Genomic DNA, 20,479 nt, shown 5'->3' with positions numbered 1-20,479 from the left:
CAACTGCAATGGCATTCGTAGCACGAACTAACAATCGCAATCAAACAAGTAACTTTTCCGTAGCGGAGTATCAATTGTGGAAGGTGTGTTATCCATCAGCCACACCAGGGAATGCTGGAAAGGCGGCATGACACCGGATACACGTCACGGTGTTGCCAATTGCCGGTTGGCCACATTTCCTGCCTCTTGTTGACGTTTACTTTTCCTTCTCTCTTGTCGCCTTGACACTCTTTTTTTATAGCATCTTCAATCTTCCCGCATATTCAAACACGTACGCAGATCAGGTCATTGAACTGGTGTGGGGCGGCATTTCTGAACCCGTGCGAGATAACGAGATCTAGAAAGCAACAATACACGTACAACAATGTTGTATTCAATGTATATCTTTGCTTTTATCATGACAACAATGTGCGCTTGAGTCCCGACTTGCAAATGCATCAAAAGAAAGAAAAAAAAAATCAATTAGCGTTGCTGTTGAATGGAGATCAAACATCCTGCCTCCAGCTGATCATGCACAGAAATTCATAAATCACTTTCATGACTGGAATTATTTTTCCACTGCCAGTCGTTGATGTCTTCCTAAATCATCTCGAGTGCTGATGATGGAGCCAGGTCATAACTAGACCATCCTATTCCTCAAAAGGCCTATTACTCCGTACTACGGAGATCCTGATGATGTAATTGTCGGCACGGTGAAATCCAATGTCCAAAACTCTTGGAGGGTATAAAAATAATAAACCAAAGCTGCTCTATAGAAACAGATGCAATATTACCAAAATACATACAAAACCACCATCTTCAATCATTCATTCATTCATTCATTTTCTACCGCTTTTCCTCACGAGGGTCGTGGGGGGTGCTGGAGCCTATCCCAGCTTTCTTCGAGTGAGAGAGGCGGGGTACACCCTGGACTGGTGGCCAGCCAATCACAGGGCACATATAGACAAACAACCATTCACACTCACATTCATACCTATGGAGAAATTTGGAGTCGCTAATTAACCTAGCATGTTTTTGGAATGTGGGAGGAGACCGGAGTACCCGGAGAAAACCCACGCATGCACGGGGATAACATGCAAACTCCACACAGAGATGGCCGAGGGTGGAATTGAACGGAATTTGAGTGCGAGTAGTAAAGCTGATGATACATACTCAACATTTCTGGCGAATGCAGTATACATCCGGCAACTTTGCGCATACTCAAAAATGGCATACTGCCAGTGTAAACACACTGCATACTCAAAGAGTTAGTATGAGTATGCGGTTTCGAACACAGCCAACGTCACGTCGGTCCAGCACAACTTAGGATTTCCGTTTAGAGATGGGTGGAATTGAACCCCGGTCTCCTAGCTGTGAGGTCTGCGCGCTAACCACTCGACTGCCGTGCCGCCCCTCCATCTTGCATCAATATAATATGCTAAATATGTCATATTCAGTTCTTTATTATTAGCACAAACGAGGTTGGCTTTATATCAAAATAGGCTAGTTATCACAGACAATTAGCCGTGGGCATCCCCATATAGAATCCTGATCACATGACATGGTCATGTGGTTCACAGGCGTGATTCATAGTCCAATCAGAATCCTCCAGATCGAATTGTCCAATAGGTGAATATTCTAAGACAAACTTTCATTCATTCAATGTCTACCGCTAATCTGGTGCTGGAGCCTATCCCAGCTGTCTTTGGGCGAGAGGCAGGGGAACACCAGGTGGCCAGCCAATCACAGGGCACATATAGACAAACAACCATTCACACTCACACTCATACCTATGGACAATTTGGAGTCGCTAATTAACCTAGCATGTTTTTTTTGGAATGTGGGAGGAAACCGGAGTACCCGGAGAAAACCCACGCATGCACTGGGAGAACATGCAAACTCCACACAGAGATGGCCGAGGGTGGAATTGAACTCGGGTCTCCTTGCTGTGAGGCCTGCGCGCTAACCACTCGACTACCGTGCAGCCCCAAGACAAAGCATTAGAACATGCAAACTCCACACACCGAGGGTGGAATTGAACCATGGTCTCCTAGCTGTGAGGTCTGCGCGCTAACCACTAAACCGCCGTGCAGCACTTTTGCATGCACACAACATTTGTATGCTAGGCAAATACGTGGAAGTGTGTAACAGGAAGTGGGCGTGAACATGCGTCGAATACTTCTGCAAGCGGTCATGTGATCGAGGCCGGCTTCACCCAGCCAGCCGCCTGAACAACTCGCCATGGCCGACATGTAACCCCAGCCAATCGCAGCCATCTGCCAACGTAAGCGTGCCAATAAACAGCTTTCCATCAACACACATGTCATGTCCGAAACTGGACACTCCGCCATCATGGCAGACGATATGAACACAAACAATAGAAATAGCGACACTCGTTAACTACAGTCCGACACCTAAGGGTTTACATCATTTCCTGGAACCGATTAACGACACTAACCAAGGTTTCACTGGGGACATAAATTGAAATCCACAACAGTCTCGGTTTAGAGTGATTAAGAATGGCCGACGTTACACAGCAGCCCAACACAAGCCTCCAAAACACAGTACGCTCAGTCAGTCTTACCTTTGTGCGTTTCTTGCTCAGGTGTTTCTTCTTCCTCTTGCCGCGTGGATCCACGGCCAGATCGGGGTTGTTCTCCTGGTCCGAAGGCTGGTGGTGGTGGCAGTTGTTCTTATACGGCTCAAAATTCAATCCATTGGAGACCTTGGCGGACTTGTTCTTGTGTAACGGGCCGGCCTGGTTTAGGCCGCGATCTTGGGGCTTCAGGGTGAGGTTTTTCTACAGCGGAGCATAGAACATAGTTAATTTGAGAATAAACCTAAATTATTAATTTTAGTTCATTTCGGCATTTTATGCTTGACAATGCTTCATTTCCAAAAAAAAAATTGTAAAATTTGTAAAACTTAAAAATGCGTATGTTTCAAAATTAATAATGGTGCTTCCTATTTGTTAATACAATTTTAATTGACATGGGTCTGCACGGTGGACGAGTGGTTCGAACACAGGCCTCACAGCGAGGAGACCCGAGTTCAATTCCACCCTTGAACGGAAATCCTAAGTTGTGCTGGACCGACGTGACCTTGGCTGTGTTCGAAACCGCATACTCATATTAACTCTTTGAGTATGCAGTGTGTTTACACTGGCAGTATGTCATTTTTGAGTATGCGCAAAGTTGCCGGATGTATACTGCATTCGCCAGAAATGTTGAGTATGTATCATCAGCTTTGCTACTCGCACTCAAATTGCGTTCAATTCCACCCTCGGCCATCTCTGTGTGGAGTTTGCATGTTCTCCGGGTTTTCTCCGGGTACTCCGGTTTCCGCCCACATTCCAAAAACATGCTAGGTTAATTGCCGACTCCAAATTGTCCATAGGTATGAATGTGAGTGTGAATGGTTGTTTGTCTATATGTGCCCTGTGATTGGCTAGCCACCAGTGCGGGGTGTACCCCGCCTCTCGCCTGAAGACAGCTGGGATAGGCTCCAGCACCCCCTGCGAAAAGCGGTAGAAAATGAATGAATGAACTCCTGTTTTGTGGTTGAATATGGCCACAATATATATTAATATCAATAGTCCAAAAATTATGATACCATATCATGATATAGTAAAGGAAATATTGCACTCTCTGAAGTTGTGGAATTGCTGTTTGTGACACGTATTTTCTTGCAGGCCATTCATACTGTCTGTCAAACATTTGCAGCATTTCTTGAAATTAATTCTTCATTTTTTTAGGCTATTAGCCACTGGTTAATTGGCGACTTCAAATTGTCCATAGCCCTAAGACAGCTGGGATAGGCTCCAGCACCCCCTGCCACCCTCATGAGGATAAACGGTAGAAAATGAATGAATGAATTCCTGTTTTGTGGTTGAATATGGCCACAATATATATTAATGTTAATAGTCCAAAAATTATGATACCATATCATGATATAGTAAAGGAAATATTGCACTCTCTGAAGTTGTGGAATTGATGTTTGTGACACGTAGTATTTTCTTGCAGGCCATTCATACTGTCTGTCAAACATTTGCAGCATTTCTTGAAATTAATTCTTCATTTTTTAGACTATTAGCCACTGGTTAATTGGCAACTCCAAATTGTCCATAGCCCTAAGACAGCTGGGATAGGCTCCAGCACCCCCTGCGACCCTCATGAGGATAAACGGTAGAAAATGAATGAATGAATGAACGAATAATTGACAGCCTCAAACACGTGTAACAAGACAAAAATGTATTTAAATCCACTCCCTTAATAACCCACAAACGATATCAGCAAAGAGAATCTCCAAAGCAAAGTCGCAAAGATATGAACGCACAAGATAATTTCATTTGATAGCAAAAAATGGTTTATTGCCGAGAGATAGGAGACAACCACCCACAGCAGCTTTTACTGAACAAACGAGCTTAATTATTTAAAAAAGGGATGACCCAATTTGCTCTCTATAGAGTACCAAGTCACTGTTTATAGTTGCCCCTGGGGAGACGTGTCAACTTGTGAAGCATTACTGGGGAAGCCCACTCGCCGTGGATGCACTAATGACGTGTCGATATGACGCAACATGCAACGGGAGGACTGGCAACACAAGGGCTGTGTGTTCGAAACCCGCATACTGACTACAGTTGTTTTGGGAATGTGGGAGGAAACCGGAGTACCCGGAGAAAACCCACGCATGCACGGGGAGAACGTGCAAACTCCACGCAGATATGGCAGAGGGTGGAATTGAACTTGGGTCTCCTTGCTGTAAGGCCTGCGTGCTAACCACTAGTCCGCCGTGCAGCCCCAAGACAAAGCATTAATTATTTTATTTATTTATCAAAAAATATTTAATTTAATTAATTTATTTCAAAAAATTTATTAACAAATAGCAAGAACCATTATTAATTTTATTTATTATTTTATTTATATATTTATTAATTATTAAGTTTTACAAATTTTACTTTTTTTTGGTAATGAAGCATTTTTGTAATTTTTGGTAATTGAAGCACCCGGAGAAAACCCACACATGCACGGGGGAGAACATGCAAACTCCACACAGAGATGGCCGAGGGTGGCATTGAACTCGGGTCTCCTCGCTGTGAGGTCTGCGTGCTAACCACTCGACCACCGTGCAGCCTAGCATAAAATCAAATTCTTAAAATATGTCACTTCTTCAGGGGTCCGCAGGGATGGGGAACCTTCACAATGTGTCACTATTGGGGTGTTATATCATATCTACAGGTCTCTAATAATTTTAAATCATGTATTAAAAAAAAAAATCATAAACAGGCTTTCAATGCGCTTATTCAGAGTGACTCCTACTTTGTGGAAATTCACTTATCGCGGTCGGTTCTGGTTTGAATAAACCACAATAAACAAGGGACGACTGTAATAATAAAAGCCTTCCAACAACCAACACTGTAACCAATTCCGGGTGTCTTATGGAGGCCAATAAAGCCAATAGAGCTAGAAGTAAAATCACCCCTGGTAGGGTCCTCCAGGACAACGCCGCATATTAAACTTCAGCTGCCTTGTTAAGTGGAGCTGTGAATTGTCTCTCCTTCTTTAGGGAGTCCTTGACCTGATTATCACGTTTCCACTAGATGTTAAATAGCGTCCAAAGCGGCTCTGTGTTGACTGGAAGTTAATTCATTGCCGCTCTTTGCAGTCATGCAACCAATTACGGGCGCGATTGGAGCTGCTGAACTTCACATCATTTAACTGCCAGGGAGATACCTACGAATGAAGCGTTAATGAAAATGTCTCTTCAGATGCATTCCGAGTATTAAAAAAAAAATATATATATATATATATATATTCATTATCACTAGTTGTTGACACGTTGACCGTAGTTTTGCCATATCTGACATAACCCTCCTCATAACCGACCCTTTTTACATTTTAATGCATAAAAAGAATCGCATAACATTTGTTTATTGCATCAAGGCTTTTTGACTTCATCAGGAAACTCTATTTCAACAAAAAAAAAATATCTTCATTTTTATTTTTCTACACAAAATAAGATCAAGAATAAAGAAAATCAATCAGTAATAAATAAATATAATAATAATAAAACGGCAAATAATTAAAAATTAACAAACCACATATAGTTGGTGGGTAGACAAATGATTTTTTTTCAGATTAAAATGAACAAAGCATTATTAGAGCCCTGTAGACATGACAAAACACGACTATAGTCACATTTATACTCTATTTACAACATGTTGCGCAACTGCAGGGTCTTGAGACACATGCTAACTCGCAAACTAGAGAGCTAGCGACCTAAACGGTAGCCTTCAAGTTATTTCCTTTAAACTCCGAGGACTCTAAGTAAGTTTCGAATAGAGGATAAGGGAATCTTAAAGAACCAAATCATAGAATGAGAACCAGATTGTTTATTCCTGACAACAATACCTAATACAGACGTCCGGGCTTATCTGCAGTCCCTGTATACCTACAAGTAAGCGGGTCTTATTACAGCACAGCTGCAAAAAAAGCACTTTTTCTTTCCCTGAGGGGCACATATAGACAAACAACCATTCACACTCACATTCATACCTATGGACAATTTGGAGTCGCTAATTAACCTAGCATGTTTTTGGAATACTCGATGTTTCCACCTTAACTGTCAGTTGTCACGTTAGTCCTCTTTTTTTGTGTGTTTGTGCGTGTATAAGTATCCTTTGTATTTGTGATACTATGCGTTTGCTTTTATCTTGAGCTAGCAAAATTTAGCAAATACCTTCAACCCCGGTGTTTGAGTGCCTGTAGCATCAGCGTCGCTAACGCTAAATGAGCGGTACTAGGGACTTGCTAGCAAACTGTCAATTATCTAAAATGCTCACAGGAAAGCATTGCTAAATGGGATTCAGTCACGGTGGCTGCTGAGACCAGACTGCTTTCAAGCCCGGAGGCACCGGGTTGCCAGAGTTGCTGTATAATTCCCTGCTTTTTTTTTTTTTTTTTCTGGTGAGAGCACACAGCGAGTGTTAATGGTTCCAGATTAAACGACTGTGCTGTCCGCGGTTGTCTGCTGAAGACGTGGTTGTAAGGCCCGGCTGCCTTGCACAACCGGCTTCCGCCACTTCGACTGCTCGGACCACCCTGACGTATGGAACTATTAACTCCCCCCGAGTGATGCCAGGTGTTGGCACAGACTTCTATCGATCCAAAACATAAGCTTGTGTAAGAGTAACAACATTCATACTCAACAGTTTCGCCATCCCTGCCATCATTCCTGAGCTCTCCAGGTCAATCACACAATGTTTTTTTTTTTTTTGGGGGGGGGGGGTGTGAGGCTGCACAAAAAAAAAAAATGGCACAGGTTGCTTAGCAACTGCACACAGAAGAAGACCATTAAATTGTGCTGATGTTCTCTCAGTCCCTTTGTTTTGTATCTGCAAACATGTTGCTCCAACCTGCAGCGAATGAATTCTCGCCGGTGGAGACTTTACAAGTGCAGCTCAGCGTGAGGAGCGTCGTGCAAATTTAGTCTTAGCAACTGACAGCAAATACGAGTCGATGAGAACTAAAACACCGAAATCCTACGCGATAACGAAGATGGTCGTGTATTTCTTTTAGTTCATGCCACCGACTTCACAGAAAAGGAAACAAAGATCGAGGCGCCTTTGTGGTGAGTTCATTATTAGTAACTCTATCGCAGACATTTTTTTTCAAAAGACAATCCGTTCTTTCAAGGCCCACGGAATTTTGTGTTCTAATGATATGTAAACATGGAAACTATAAAAAAAAAGACTTTCATCAGAAAAAAAAAGTTTGCTTCTACCATTTTTCATACTTATTACTTATTGTGTGGAAATATGGGGTAATAACTATAAAAGTAATCTTCACTCGCTAAATGTACTGCAAAAAAAAGGTCAGTCAGGATAATTCAGAATGCCACCATAATGGAACCTTATGGTATCCATTATGTAATTGTATGGTCATATCACCTCGTATGTGACAAAAAAAAATTAAAAATTAAAAATTAAAAATTAAAAATTAAAAATTAAAAATTAAAAATTAAAAATTAAAAATTAAAAATTAAAAATTAAAAATTAAAAATTAAAAATTAAAAATTAAAAATTAAAAATTAAAAATTAAAAATTAAAAATTAAAAATTATTAGAAAAGCAGGAAGTGAACAAATGTAACAGTTACTGATTGCAAAAGTACCAGATGTAGAGGTAGGTTTGAATAAGCTTTGCTTCTTCCTACTCCTTTTGGACATGTGGAACTGTGAACTGATTATGGGATGCATTCAATTGTAATCTGATGCAGGTTCAAATGAAATTAAACCATTACCATTACTTTTATAATCATCAGTCCAACACACAGGGATGTTTCAGGAAAATTTCTGTTCCCAACTACAAAAAGACAGAGGTGAAATACAAGATTCTAGCATTGGAGAAAGTCATCAAACCTATTTTTTCATCTAACACACACAATGAACAACTTGATGCTGCCACCGTTCCTCTACTTCCTGTCTGCTGTGGCACATTACTAAAATCTCAGTGTAGTCGAGGCTTTTTTTTTTCATTTTTATTCATGTACCCCCCGCAGCAATTGGCTTACCCCACTTCGGGACCCTCGGTTCTACAGTGTATTCATATCTGCACAAACTCCACTTTGAAAAATAAGCATCCCGATGATTATGATTCCTGAAAAAATTATTTTTGTCGACACGTTCTCTGGTTGCACTGAAAAAGCGAGAGAGCGAGTGAGGTGGCAGGTTGGTTTCGCCTTTAGGGAGTTCTCCGCAAGGCAGACCAGTGTTATTACAAATTCTCCACAAATTCAGCCCTTGGGGGTCCCCCCCCCCCACCCCGTCTGGTTCAGGGACCCAATCATTTGCCCGTCTTGTCTGTCGGCAAAGCGCAGCCTCTGGCAATAAACTTCCCGGTGGCTTGATTTACCTCAAAGCGCTTCCAACTGAGCAGCGCCGCTGGAATGACATCGTTTACAGTTTGCAGGAGATTTCTTAAAGATGTCTGACATGGCAGGAAGTGTGCATTTTACGCCTTCATTCGGCAGCATCTACAGAGCTGCATGCTTCTCAAAGCGTGCTTCAAAAGCCATCGGGGGGGGGGGGGGGGGGGGGCAATGCTGTGCGACCTAAGTGACAGCCTATTCTGTCCCTTTCACCTGTCTGTCAAGTCTCCCTCTGGCCAGTTCTTAACACGGATGACAGCGTAGCGGCGCTAAGATGCCGGGGAAAGTCTGCACCACAAGGCTATTCCATTATTGAGGCAATTGCATGTGGCTGATGCTGTCAGTGTATTATGTAAGACCATAACAAATAGCTTGTCAGGGCACTGATTTCATACATCAGTCAGGAGAGAGAAAGAGAGAGAGAGAGCACTCGGCAGTGGTGACATCCTGTCAACGTAAAAATGTGTGCCACCCGTCACTCACTTGGCACTGCTGCTTCAGAAGATAGGATACAGTGGAAGTAATAATACCTGAAAAGCACGAAATACAGCGGAACCGGTTTATGTCGACAAAACTTGCGACTGGTTGACTGCGGAAAGAAAAAGCAGAAAAGTAGAAAACTAGAAAACTAGCAACCGCTTGCATATTTACGGTACTTTCCAGACTATGGAGTTCTAAGTATTCAAGTCTATTCAAGTGTCGTGGATCAAACCACTGACTGTTTTTGGTTCATATTGATTTGATCCGTCCTGGGTCTAACCGAGTACTCGATTAATCGGAAAAGCTTCAAATTACCGTATTTTCCGGACTATAAGTTGCACTTTTTTTTTTTTCATAGGTTGGCTGTTCCTGCGACTTATACTCCGGAGCGACTTATAGTCCAGAAAATATGGTCATTGACTGAAAAAAGAATCATTACCGTCCAAATACCGTATTTTCCAGACTATAAGTGGCACTTTTTTTCCTAGGTTGGCTGTTCCTGCGACTTATACTCCAGAGCGACTTATAAATGAATATAAAAAAAATAAGAAAATAAATGTCAAAACTAAGGACAAATGTGAAAATATAAATGTTAAAATAAACGTTAAATATATATATAAATAATATAATGTAATATAATATTATATATCTCCCCAAATTCACCGTCCAGTCGAGTGTCATATACCGTATTTTCCGGACTATAAGTGGCACTTTTTTTCCTAGGTTGGCTGTTCCTGCGACTTATACTCCAGAGCGACTTATAAATGAAAAAAGTGTTTATGTTCCATAAACACTGGACACCTTTTGTGTTCATGTTTATTTTTTGTGTAGCTGAATAAGCATTGTGTTAGCATATCTTACACCTATTCAGCCTGTTCTCTATTCTTTTATTCATGTTAGAACTTGCCTTCCAAGAGGACGTAATGTCTGTTTTGGTCAAGTAGTTAAAATAAATTACCCGCAAAAAATGTGACTTATGTATGTTTTTTTTTCCTACCTAAGTATGCATTTTTGGCCTTGTGCGACTTATACTCCGGAGCGACTTATAGTCCAGAAAATACGGTAATCGACTGAAAAAATAATCGTTACCGTCCAAATACTGTATTTTCCGAACTATAAGTTGCACTTTTTTTTCATAGGTTGGCTGTTCCTGCGACTTATACTCCAGTGCGACTTATGTATGTTTTTTTCTATCTAATTATGCATTTTTGGCCTTGTTCAACTTATACTCCGGAGCGACTTATAGTCCAGAAAATACGGTAATCAACTGAAAAAAATAATCGTTACCGTCAAAATACCGTATTTTCCGGACTATAAGTCGCACTTTTTTTCCTAGGTTGGCTGTTCCTGCGACTTATACTCCAGTGCGACTTATGCATGTTTTTTTTTTTTTTTTTTTTTTAATCTAAGTATGCATTTTTAGCCTTGTGCGACTTATACTCCGGAGCGACTTATAGTCCAGAAAATACAATAATCGCCTGAAAAAAGAATCGTTACCATCCAAATATATTATACACTGGTTATTTTTGACAAAACTAATATTTTAAAAGAAAAAAATCACCTTTTCTATCCCAAGCATCGATTTAACAAAACAAGTCATAAAATCCCGGCAACAAAACAAAACCAACAACAACAAAAATACAACTTTTTCTTCGATTTAACTTCATGTGGCAAATTTATCATCATTCGATGATGCCTAATCCCAGTCTTGGGATCTCACGAGGACTTGTGGTGTGATAACATAAATCCAACGAGGAGTCACAAGACCGACTATGTGAGTCATGGTCGTCAAGAGTCTAGACACCAAGATGACAAAATCCACCACAAAAGTTCTTTTCAAATAAACGGGCATCTTAAAATATCCAACGGCTGCTTTGATGCCGCCGAGCGCTCTCTCTTGTCCTGGTGTTGTCGACTGATGACTGATGGAGCCTTTCAAGCAGCTCACACACACACACACACACACACAGTATGAAGCTGCCATGTGACGATCAAAGCCAGTGAAAGCACCATGAAGGCAGGGAACACGGGAAAAGGAGACAAATGTGACTAAAAGAGGTTGTTGGAACACAAAACACTTAAAAGCCAAATCGCTCAAAGTGCTTCATGGAGGGGAAAGGATGTCGAATCGTTGTCCCTGCGTGTCAGACATAACAGGATGTGCACGGCTTGGTGAAAAAAAAAAAAAAAAAAAACACACATACTTCCTGCAGTCTCTAGTTTTTTCTGCGCCTGCCACATTAAGTTCCACTGTCTTATTTTTGTGTGTGTGTGTGTGTGTGTACTGCAGTGTTGCTGCTTGAGTGGAACAATGGATGTGGTCTGACAAAAACACCCAACACACACCTCCTCTGCTCCCACACGCAAAAAACAGATCTGAGTAAATGTGTCCAAAAGCTCCACAGAAGCCTGGGAGAAGGCCAAGGCTGCAGACACAGACGGGAAAAAAAAAAAAAAAAAAAAAAAAATGTCTTAGCCTTGTTCCAATCACATTCCGGGTGTTTCAAGGACACAACGGCACAGCTGATAATGTACTTTTGGATTCATAATGAAGGAAATACACGGAAAACACTACTGGAAATAACATGTGACCTACGACGCGGCGAATCTGCTGCTAGCACTCAGCTAACAGTCAGTTTATTTTTCGTTATGCACGGACTTATATATATATATATATATATATATATATATTATATATTACATATTACTCTTTATTGGATGTAAACACATGGTGCTTGGATGCTGGATACAAATACAGACATATTGGCTTCAACCAATATAGCAGTTGAGTGGGCTTAAGCGTCCACATAGAAAGAGCTATTGTGCTGCATTCACAGTGACAGCCATCACTAGCCTCTTTGATATATACGTACAGGTCAAGCATAAACAGCACTCGTGCATTATCAACAGAATGCTCCGTATGGCACCATATTTATTGTCAAAGGCGCCCCAGTGGTTATGAAGCGTTATTTATGCGTCTTTTCTCTTTGTGGATCCACGTATCAAAGATGAATGAAGAGGAAGATGAAATACTCGGTGAAAAATCTACACATGAAAATGCACGTGCACGCATGCTCGTAGCGGAGATGGATGTGTGGTTTGGAAGGTCCACATGAGGCGAGGGAGCCATTTGTGGCTTTAGGAAAAAAAAATTTGACATAAGTGACAGCGATGCAGAAACAGGAGACTCACACTGCTGAGCTGTTTTCTTCCTAACAGGGTGACCCCTTTTTTTCCTAGGTTGGCTGTTCCTGCGACTTATACTCCAGAGCGACTTATAAATGAAAAAAAATGTCTGTTTTGGTCAAGTAGGTTGGAAAATAAATTACCAGCAAAAAATGCAACTTATACTCCGACTTATGTATGTTTTTTCTACCTAATTATGCATTTTTGGCCTTGTGCGACTTATAACTCCAGTGTGACTTATTTATGTTTTTTCTACCTAATTATGCATTTTTGGCCTTATGGGACTTACACTCCGGAGCGACTTATGTATGTTTTTTTCGACCTAATTATGCATATTTGGCCATGTGCGACTTATGTATGTTTTTTTTCTACTTAATTATGCATTTTTGGCCTTGTGCGACTTATAACTCCAGTGTGACTTAGGTATGTTTTTCTACCAAATTATGCATTTTTGGCCTTATGGGACTTATACTCCGGAGCGACTTATGTATGTTTTTTTCTACCTATTTATGCATATTTGGCCTTGTGCGACTTATGTATGTTTTTGTCTACCTAATTATGCATTTTTGGCCTTATGGGACTTATACTCCGGAGCGACTTATGTATGTTTTTTTCTACCTATTTATGCATATTTGGCCTTGTGCGACTTATGTATGTTTTTTTCTACCTAATTATGCATTTTTGGCCTTATGGGACTTATACTCCAGTGTGACTTATGTATGTTTTTTTCTACCTAATTTTGCATATTTGGCCATGTGCGACTTATACTCCAGTGTGACTTATGTATGTTTTTTCTACCTAATTATGCATTTTTGGCCTTATGGGACTTATACTCCGGAGCGACTTATGTATGTTTTTTTCTACCCAATTATGCATATTTGGCCATGTGCGATTTATGTATGTTTTTTTTCTACTTAATTATGCATTTTTGGCCTTGTGCGACTTATAACTCCAGTGTGACTTATGTATGTTTTTTCTACCTAATTATGCATTTTTGGCCTTATGGGACTTATACTCCGGAGCGACTTATGTATGTTTTTTTCTACCTATTTATGCATATTTGGCCTTGTGCGACTTATGTATGTTTTTTTTCTACCTAATTATGCATTTTTGGCCTTATGGGACTTATACTCCAGTGTGACTTATGTATGTTTTTTTCTACCTAATTATGCATATTTGGCCATGTGCGACTTATGTTTTTTTTTCTACTTAATTATGCATTTTTGGACTTGTTCAACTTATACTCCAGTGTGACTTATGTATGTTTTTTCTACCTAATTATGCATTTTTGGCCTTGTGCGACTTATACTCCGGAGCGACTTATGTATGTTTTTTTCTACCTATTTATGCATATTTGGCCTTGTGCGACTTATGTATGTTTTTTTTCTACCTAATTATGCATTTTTGGCCTTATTGGACTTATACTCCAGTGTGACTTATGTATGTTTTTTTCTACCTAATTATGCATATTTGGCCTTGTGCGACTTATACTCCGGAGCGACTTATAGTCCAGAAAATACGGTACGAGATGGGACCATCTCGTCTCAACGAAACAAGCTCAGGCCTCCCACTAAGTACGGAACACTTAGTTACGATACGATTATAATGGAGTGATTCTGCTGTAGTGCCCTTGTGCCCCAACATGGGTCTGCTGTGCTTTGCTCCTTGCAAGCCAAATCCCTATAAAACAGCCACGGAGGATACCCACCTGATGATCCCACACAAACACATAAAGACATAAAGACATAAAGACACATCTGCATATCCATGCAGGACGCCAAGAAAACAAAGCAGCCATGTAAGGAGGCAGCCCGAATGCTTATCATAAAAAGTAATAGCTACTCAGGGATTGTGGGCTCTTAATGATGACAGTGGCACCGATAAATATGCACTTTCATCTTAGCGGCTTGTTTGCACAATACCTGATGGGAGCGTTTAGAGATGGAGAGCCAGCGAGCCCAGAAGTGATGACGGGGCGAGCGTGAGCCTCGTGTGTACTGAATGATGAATAAGGCTGAGTGAGCCACGAGCTAACACCCTAACGTGGATATATTTCCCACTTGAACAGAACAGTCTGTTTCCTGTCGGCTATTAATAATAAAAAGTTGGTAACTCAAATTGTATACAGTGTATGTCCAGTAAGTTTGTATTACTGTTGACGTTTTGTTTGAAAAAAAAAAAAATTGAAACAAAATTATTTAAAAAAAAGTCGGTAACTCTTTGTTTATCAGCATTAATTGGTTCCAGAAATTAGCATGGAAAACCTGTTTATGACCTTCAAAATACAGTTTTCTTGACATGAAATATAATGAAGGTAAGTACTTACTTACCACTAACCTGTGTTAGAAAAATCTTCTAAAATGTGTTAAAAGATGTTATGTTAGATACATATAACTTTGTCTTTGAATACTTTTCCCGAGTACAGTATGTCTTATGAATACCTTCTATTTGTGTTTGATTTAATTTAGTCAATTTTATGCCTGAAAATGCAGAATTTAAGCAAAAAAAAAAAAACACGGAAAAATTGTTTAACATGCATATGTTTGACAAATAATTCCCTGTAGTCTGCTGTTAAAACAGCAAGGAACCAAAATATGATTTCTATATGAATATATTTGGAAAGCCACAAAGTCAAAACATCAAGTGCCGAGGGACAAATACCATAAAAAATTGAATAAAATTAGATTTTTTTTCTTGCACAAATCGCAATGAATCTCATTGTTTGTGAATATTAAGAAAATAAGCGGCCAGCTTAGGGCCTTTTCGTTATTTTTCCCACTAATTAAGATAATTTAACAATACATTGAGATAATAAATTTCTTTACCAAATGAAATGAGATAAAAAAATAGCAAGATCACGCCATGCAAGGTGACAATGTCTGCTACACTTTCTTCTTCTGACCTAATTTTTCATAAAAAAGGAACCAATTATTGCAGTATTCCCTGCGGAGGTGTTGCCAAAGATGGAGAGAAAAAACAAAAAGATGCTGAAATTGGAGAGACGACGATGCTAACTACTCACATAAGCTGACATTAAGCCTGTTCTAAACATCTGGTATTGGGCGAACCGTCGTTACAGTCGAACCATACGTGGACTAATCACAACCAAATGTGCCGCTTATTAAAAATGCTTATTACCAACAACAACAGTCTTCCCTACGGGGCCCAAATAATCGAAACAGAACATACAGAAATAAAGCATGTAAATTATGATGTACTTAGGAGAGACAGATCATTTTTCAGTGACAATCTGATCTCTATGTATCTATAATAATAATAATAATTGATTGATTTTATAAAGCACCTTTTTACAAGGTACCCAAAAAAGTCAACCATTATTCAGTCACACACTGGTGGTGGTAATCTACATCTGTAGCCACAGCTGCCCTGAGGTTGACTGATTCAAACCACAACCAAAAATTCATACAGTGGACAGCATGGAGGCAAGGTGGGTGAATATTTGTAAGCCGGTTTTCTTCATTTTTTAGTCAGGAACGGATATTTTCCTGAAACTTAGCTATGTTATTTTGCTGATTACTAAACCTTTTTTTTTTTTTGATGAAAAACGGTTAGCGCGCTGTGGTTAGCGTGTAAACCTCATAGCTAGAGGACCCGAGTTCAATCCCACCCTTGGTCATCTCTGTGTGGAGTTTGCATGTTCTCCCCGTGCATGCGTGGGTTTTCTCCGGGTACTCCGGTTTCCTCCCACATTCCAAAAAAAACATGCTAGGTTAATTGGCGACTCCAAATTGTCCATAGGTATGAATGTGAGTGTGAATGGTCGTTGGTAAGGTGACTATTGGGGTGTTATTTCAAATTTAGAGGGCTCTAACGCTTGAAATGTATTTGTAAGCCAGTTTTCTCCATGTTTTAGTCAGGAGCGGATATTTTCCTGAAACTTAGCTATGTTATTTTGCTGATTACTAAACCTTTTTTTTTTTTAATGAAAAACGGTTAGCGCGCAGACCTCATAGCTAGAGGACCCGAGTTCAATCCCACCCACGGCCATCTCTGTGTGGAGTTTGCATGTTCTCCCCGCGCATGCGTGGGTTTTCTCCGGGTACTCCGGTTTCCTCCCACATTCCAAAAACATGCTAGGTTAATTAGCGACTCCAAATTGTCCATAGGTATGAATGTGAGTGTGAATGGTCGTTGGTAAAGTGACTATGGGGGTGTTATTTCAAATTTAGAGGGCTCTAATGCTTGAAATGTATTTGTAAGCCGGTTTTCTCCATTTTTTAGTCAGGAGCGGATATTTTCCTGAAACTTAGCTATGTTATTTTGCTGATTACTAAACCTTTTTTTTTTATGAAAAACGGTTAGCGCGCAGACCTCATAGCTAGAGGACCCGAGTTCAATCCCACCCACGGCCATCTCTGTGTGGAGTTTGCATGTTCTCCCCGTGCATGCGTGGGTTTTCTCCGGGTACTCCGGTTTCCTCCCACATTCCAAAAACATGCTAAGTTAATTAGCGACTCCAAATTGTCCATAGGTATGAATGTGAGTGTGAATGGTTGTTTGTCTATATGTGCCCTGTGATTGGCTGGCCACCAGTCCAGGGTGTACCCCGCCTCTCGCCCGAAGACAGCTGGGATAGGCTCCCGCACCCCCCGTGAGGATAAGCGGTAGAAAATTAATGAATGAATTACTGTTTTGTGGTTGAATACGGCCACAAAATATATTAATATTAATAGTCAAAAAATTATGATACCATATCATGATATAGTAAAGGAAATATTGCACTATCATCGTTCACTGTGTGAAGTTGTGGAATTGCCGTTTGTGACACGTAATTTTCTTGCAGGCCATTCATACTGTCTGTCAAACATTTGCAGCATTTCTTGAAATGAATTCTTTATTTTTAGACTATTAGCCACTGGTTAATTGGCATTCATTAAATTTAAAGGTGCCGTCCTTATCAAGCAAAATCAGTTCAGTTTTTAGTCCAAGTCAGTTGAAACCCATGACTTCCTGTGGTGCACGTGAAGTATACTGTACACAGGTAAATGTAATATTAAATTGGTAAATTTCACCTGATTTTTCCACTGCTATTTCCTGTGTCCCTTCAGTTTTAGTCGTCTAAAAGGGAAAGCTAGCAAGCTGCTAGCAAAAGCATAAACCAATAAAGACGCTGTACATTCAGAGGCGTATATACCAAGTGTTTACCATACGTACATATAAAAATGTGGTTATATAATGAGACTACCTATGTAGCAATTCGATTCCCACATATATAATTATTATCAGCTCCATACATTATGCATACTTTTTACAGTAAATACAAGTGGATTGTGTTTTAAGTGACGGTTGTCAACCCCACCTGTGATACATCCTCGCTAACAGTGTGGCATTGGTTATGTTGACTCCGAATTAAGAGTGTCAAGAAGGCAGGTGTGGAACACACGGCGAGAAGAACGGCGCACAGCAACACGAACGACGAGCGCCTGACAAGACAACTGACATAAATCACACAAATGAGGCGCAGTTGAGGCGAGCAAAAGGGCAGGTAAGGTGCTGATTGGCTGACCGGGAAGGAACAGGGTGGCTAACAAGACTAAATGAAATCAATGGCCGAGAGACAAGGAGGAAAAAGGACAAGACAAACAAGAGGGAAAAGTAAAAAAGTAAAAAAAAAAAAAAGACAGTCGACACTGTGCTGTGGAATAATACCCCCAATTAATCTTGATCCTGCAGGACCTTTTCCATGCAGTTAAAGCCGACGTGAGTAACACCTGAACATGGAGATGCCTCTGCAGGGGCAGCCTGAGCCCACAGGCTTGAATCCCCTCACAGATTATCGGCCACTAATGGCGGAGTCACATTGGAAACAAGTCAATACCGTAAGCAACGGAGCACGCCAATTCATTTGCATTTGCATTGATTAGGAGGACAAGTTGGGAAGAGGAGGACGAGGAGGACGAGGAGGACGAGGAGGGCAGACATACTTGCCCCCCCGTGTGTCATCAACAACAACTCAACGATGACGTCATGCTAAGCGCCAGTGAACATAGAACGTATTTAGCATAAAACATAAGCAGCAGTGGCGTCAATAAACACTGAATGTAAAGTCAGAAAGACGTTTCTTACACAAATACTTTTCTCGTCCAAGGAAAAAAAAAAAAAAACACGTGACAATCACACAGTCAACACAAATATTCTAATTATGAAGGATTCTAAAATCACAAATACTTAAACTTGCCGATACAGTTCATCTTCAAACAGCTAAAATAATGTATAAAGCTAAAAATAACCAATTAGCTAAAAATGTGACAAAAAAGAGTTTAATTTAATTTAATTTAATTTAATTTAATTTAATTTATAACCAATTAGCTAAAATGTGACAAATGTGACAAAAAATAATTTAATTTAGTTGAGTTTAGTTGAGTTCAGTTGAGTTCAGTTGAGTTCAGTTGAGTTTAATAAATAACCAATTAGCTAAAATGTGACAAATGTGACAAAAAATAATTTAGTTGAGTTGAGTTGAGTTGAGTTGAATTTAGTTGAATTTAGTTGAGTTTAGTTGAGTTTAATAAATAACCAATTAGCTAAAATGTGACAAAAATAATTTAATTTAATTTAATTTAATTTAATTTAATTTAATTTAATTTAATTAAATTTAATTAAATTTAATTAAATTTAATTAAATTTAATTAAATTTAATTAAATTTAATTAAATTTAATTAAATTTAATTAAATTTAATTTAATTTAATTTAATTTAATTTAATTTAATTTAAGATTAGAAAAGCAGGAAGTGAACAAATGTAACAGTTAGTGATTGTAAAAGTACCAGATGGAGGGGTAGGATTTAATAAGCTTTGCTTCTTCCTACTCCTTTTGGACATGTGGAACTGTGAACTGATTATGTGATGCATTCAATTGTAATCTGATGCATGTTCAAATGAAATTCAACCATTACCATTACCAAATCTAAATACGACTTTTTACCGCCCTGGACTGGTGGCCAGCCAATCACAGGGCACATATAGACAAACAACCATTCACACTCACATTCATACCTATGGACAATTTGGAGTCGCTAATTAACCTAGCATGTTTTTTTGGAATGTGGGAGGAAACCGGAGTACCCGGAGAAAACCCACGCATGCACGGGGAGAACATGCAAACTCCACACAGAGATGGCCCGAGGGTGGAATTGAACTCGAGTCTCCTAGCTGCGAGGTCTGCGCGCTAACCACTTGACACCGTGCAGTTTGTTATTGCAAATTATTGCCGATAAACAACATTATTTTTGTGGTAATTTCTTAATGGTAGTAATATAATTTTATATTATAAGTACATTGTATCAAAAGCAGTAAACTAGTCAAGAGTATTTTATATATAACAACAACAATCGACGTTTTGGTACATGCTAATTATTTTCATGTAAGCAACAGGTAAGGGGGCTCCGGTTTAGATATGTAGACGATGATCACGCTTGAATTCATAAACAGCGAAGTCACATGGCCCCCCCTCGTGTCAGTCATGGAGTGGGGGGGGGGACTGACGGCGACACATTCACATGAACTCAGGCAAAGCAAATAGGTGTGCGGCGAGGGACTTGTGCAACAAGCGACATCGGTGTTCCGAGCCGACATGCAGCAGCAGGAATGGGACCTTGGGGATGCGTTCACGTTCTGCTTTTGCACGCCGCTTCGGAAATCTATGAAATATTTACAAATGTGTTATATGTCGGCCATGACGGTGATGCGTTGTGTCTAATTACAGCGTTCTGTTGTCTATGCCGCTTATTCTCATTTACATGGAGGTATGCTGGAGTCTATCCCAGCTGACTTTGGTTGGGCCGAACTGGTCACCAGTCGATCACGATCATGATATAAAGGACTTGTGTGAGTTAAACAGAAGACGTTTCGGTCGCTGAGTGCAGGCCGTTTTCTTTGCAGGGAGAT

At 40.0% G+C, this 20,479-nt stretch overlaps 1 protein-coding gene across 9 annotated transcripts in view; it reads right to left on the bottom strand.

The window, feature by feature from the left end:
* Positions 1 to 20,479, bottom strand: part of auts2a (activator of transcription and developmental regulator AUTS2 a) — a 284,655-nt gene that overhangs the window by 249,216 nt on the left and 14,960 nt on the right. For all 9 annotated transcript variants that reach the window (XM_078787521.1, XM_078787522.1, XM_078787520.1 and 6 more), the window contains exon 3: positions 2,564 to 2,779. In XM_078787521.1, coding sequence (XP_078643647.1) covers positions 2,564 to 2,779 — 216 coding nt within the window. The remainder of the gene's footprint in view (positions 1 to 2,563; positions 2,780 to 20,479) is intronic.

Source organism: Doryrhamphus excisus, linkage group LG21, assembly GCF_037039965.1.
Source record: "Doryrhamphus excisus strain RoL-2023G ecotype Guam linkage group LG21, RoL_Dexc_Guam_v1.1, whole genome shotgun sequence".
In the NCBI taxonomy this organism is placed as follows: domain Eukaryota; kingdom Metazoa; phylum Chordata; class Actinopteri; order Syngnathiformes; family Syngnathidae; genus Doryrhamphus; species Doryrhamphus excisus.
The sequence above is the reverse complement of the archived record's forward strand: the minus strand, read 5'-3'. Positions and strand labels throughout refer to the sequence as shown.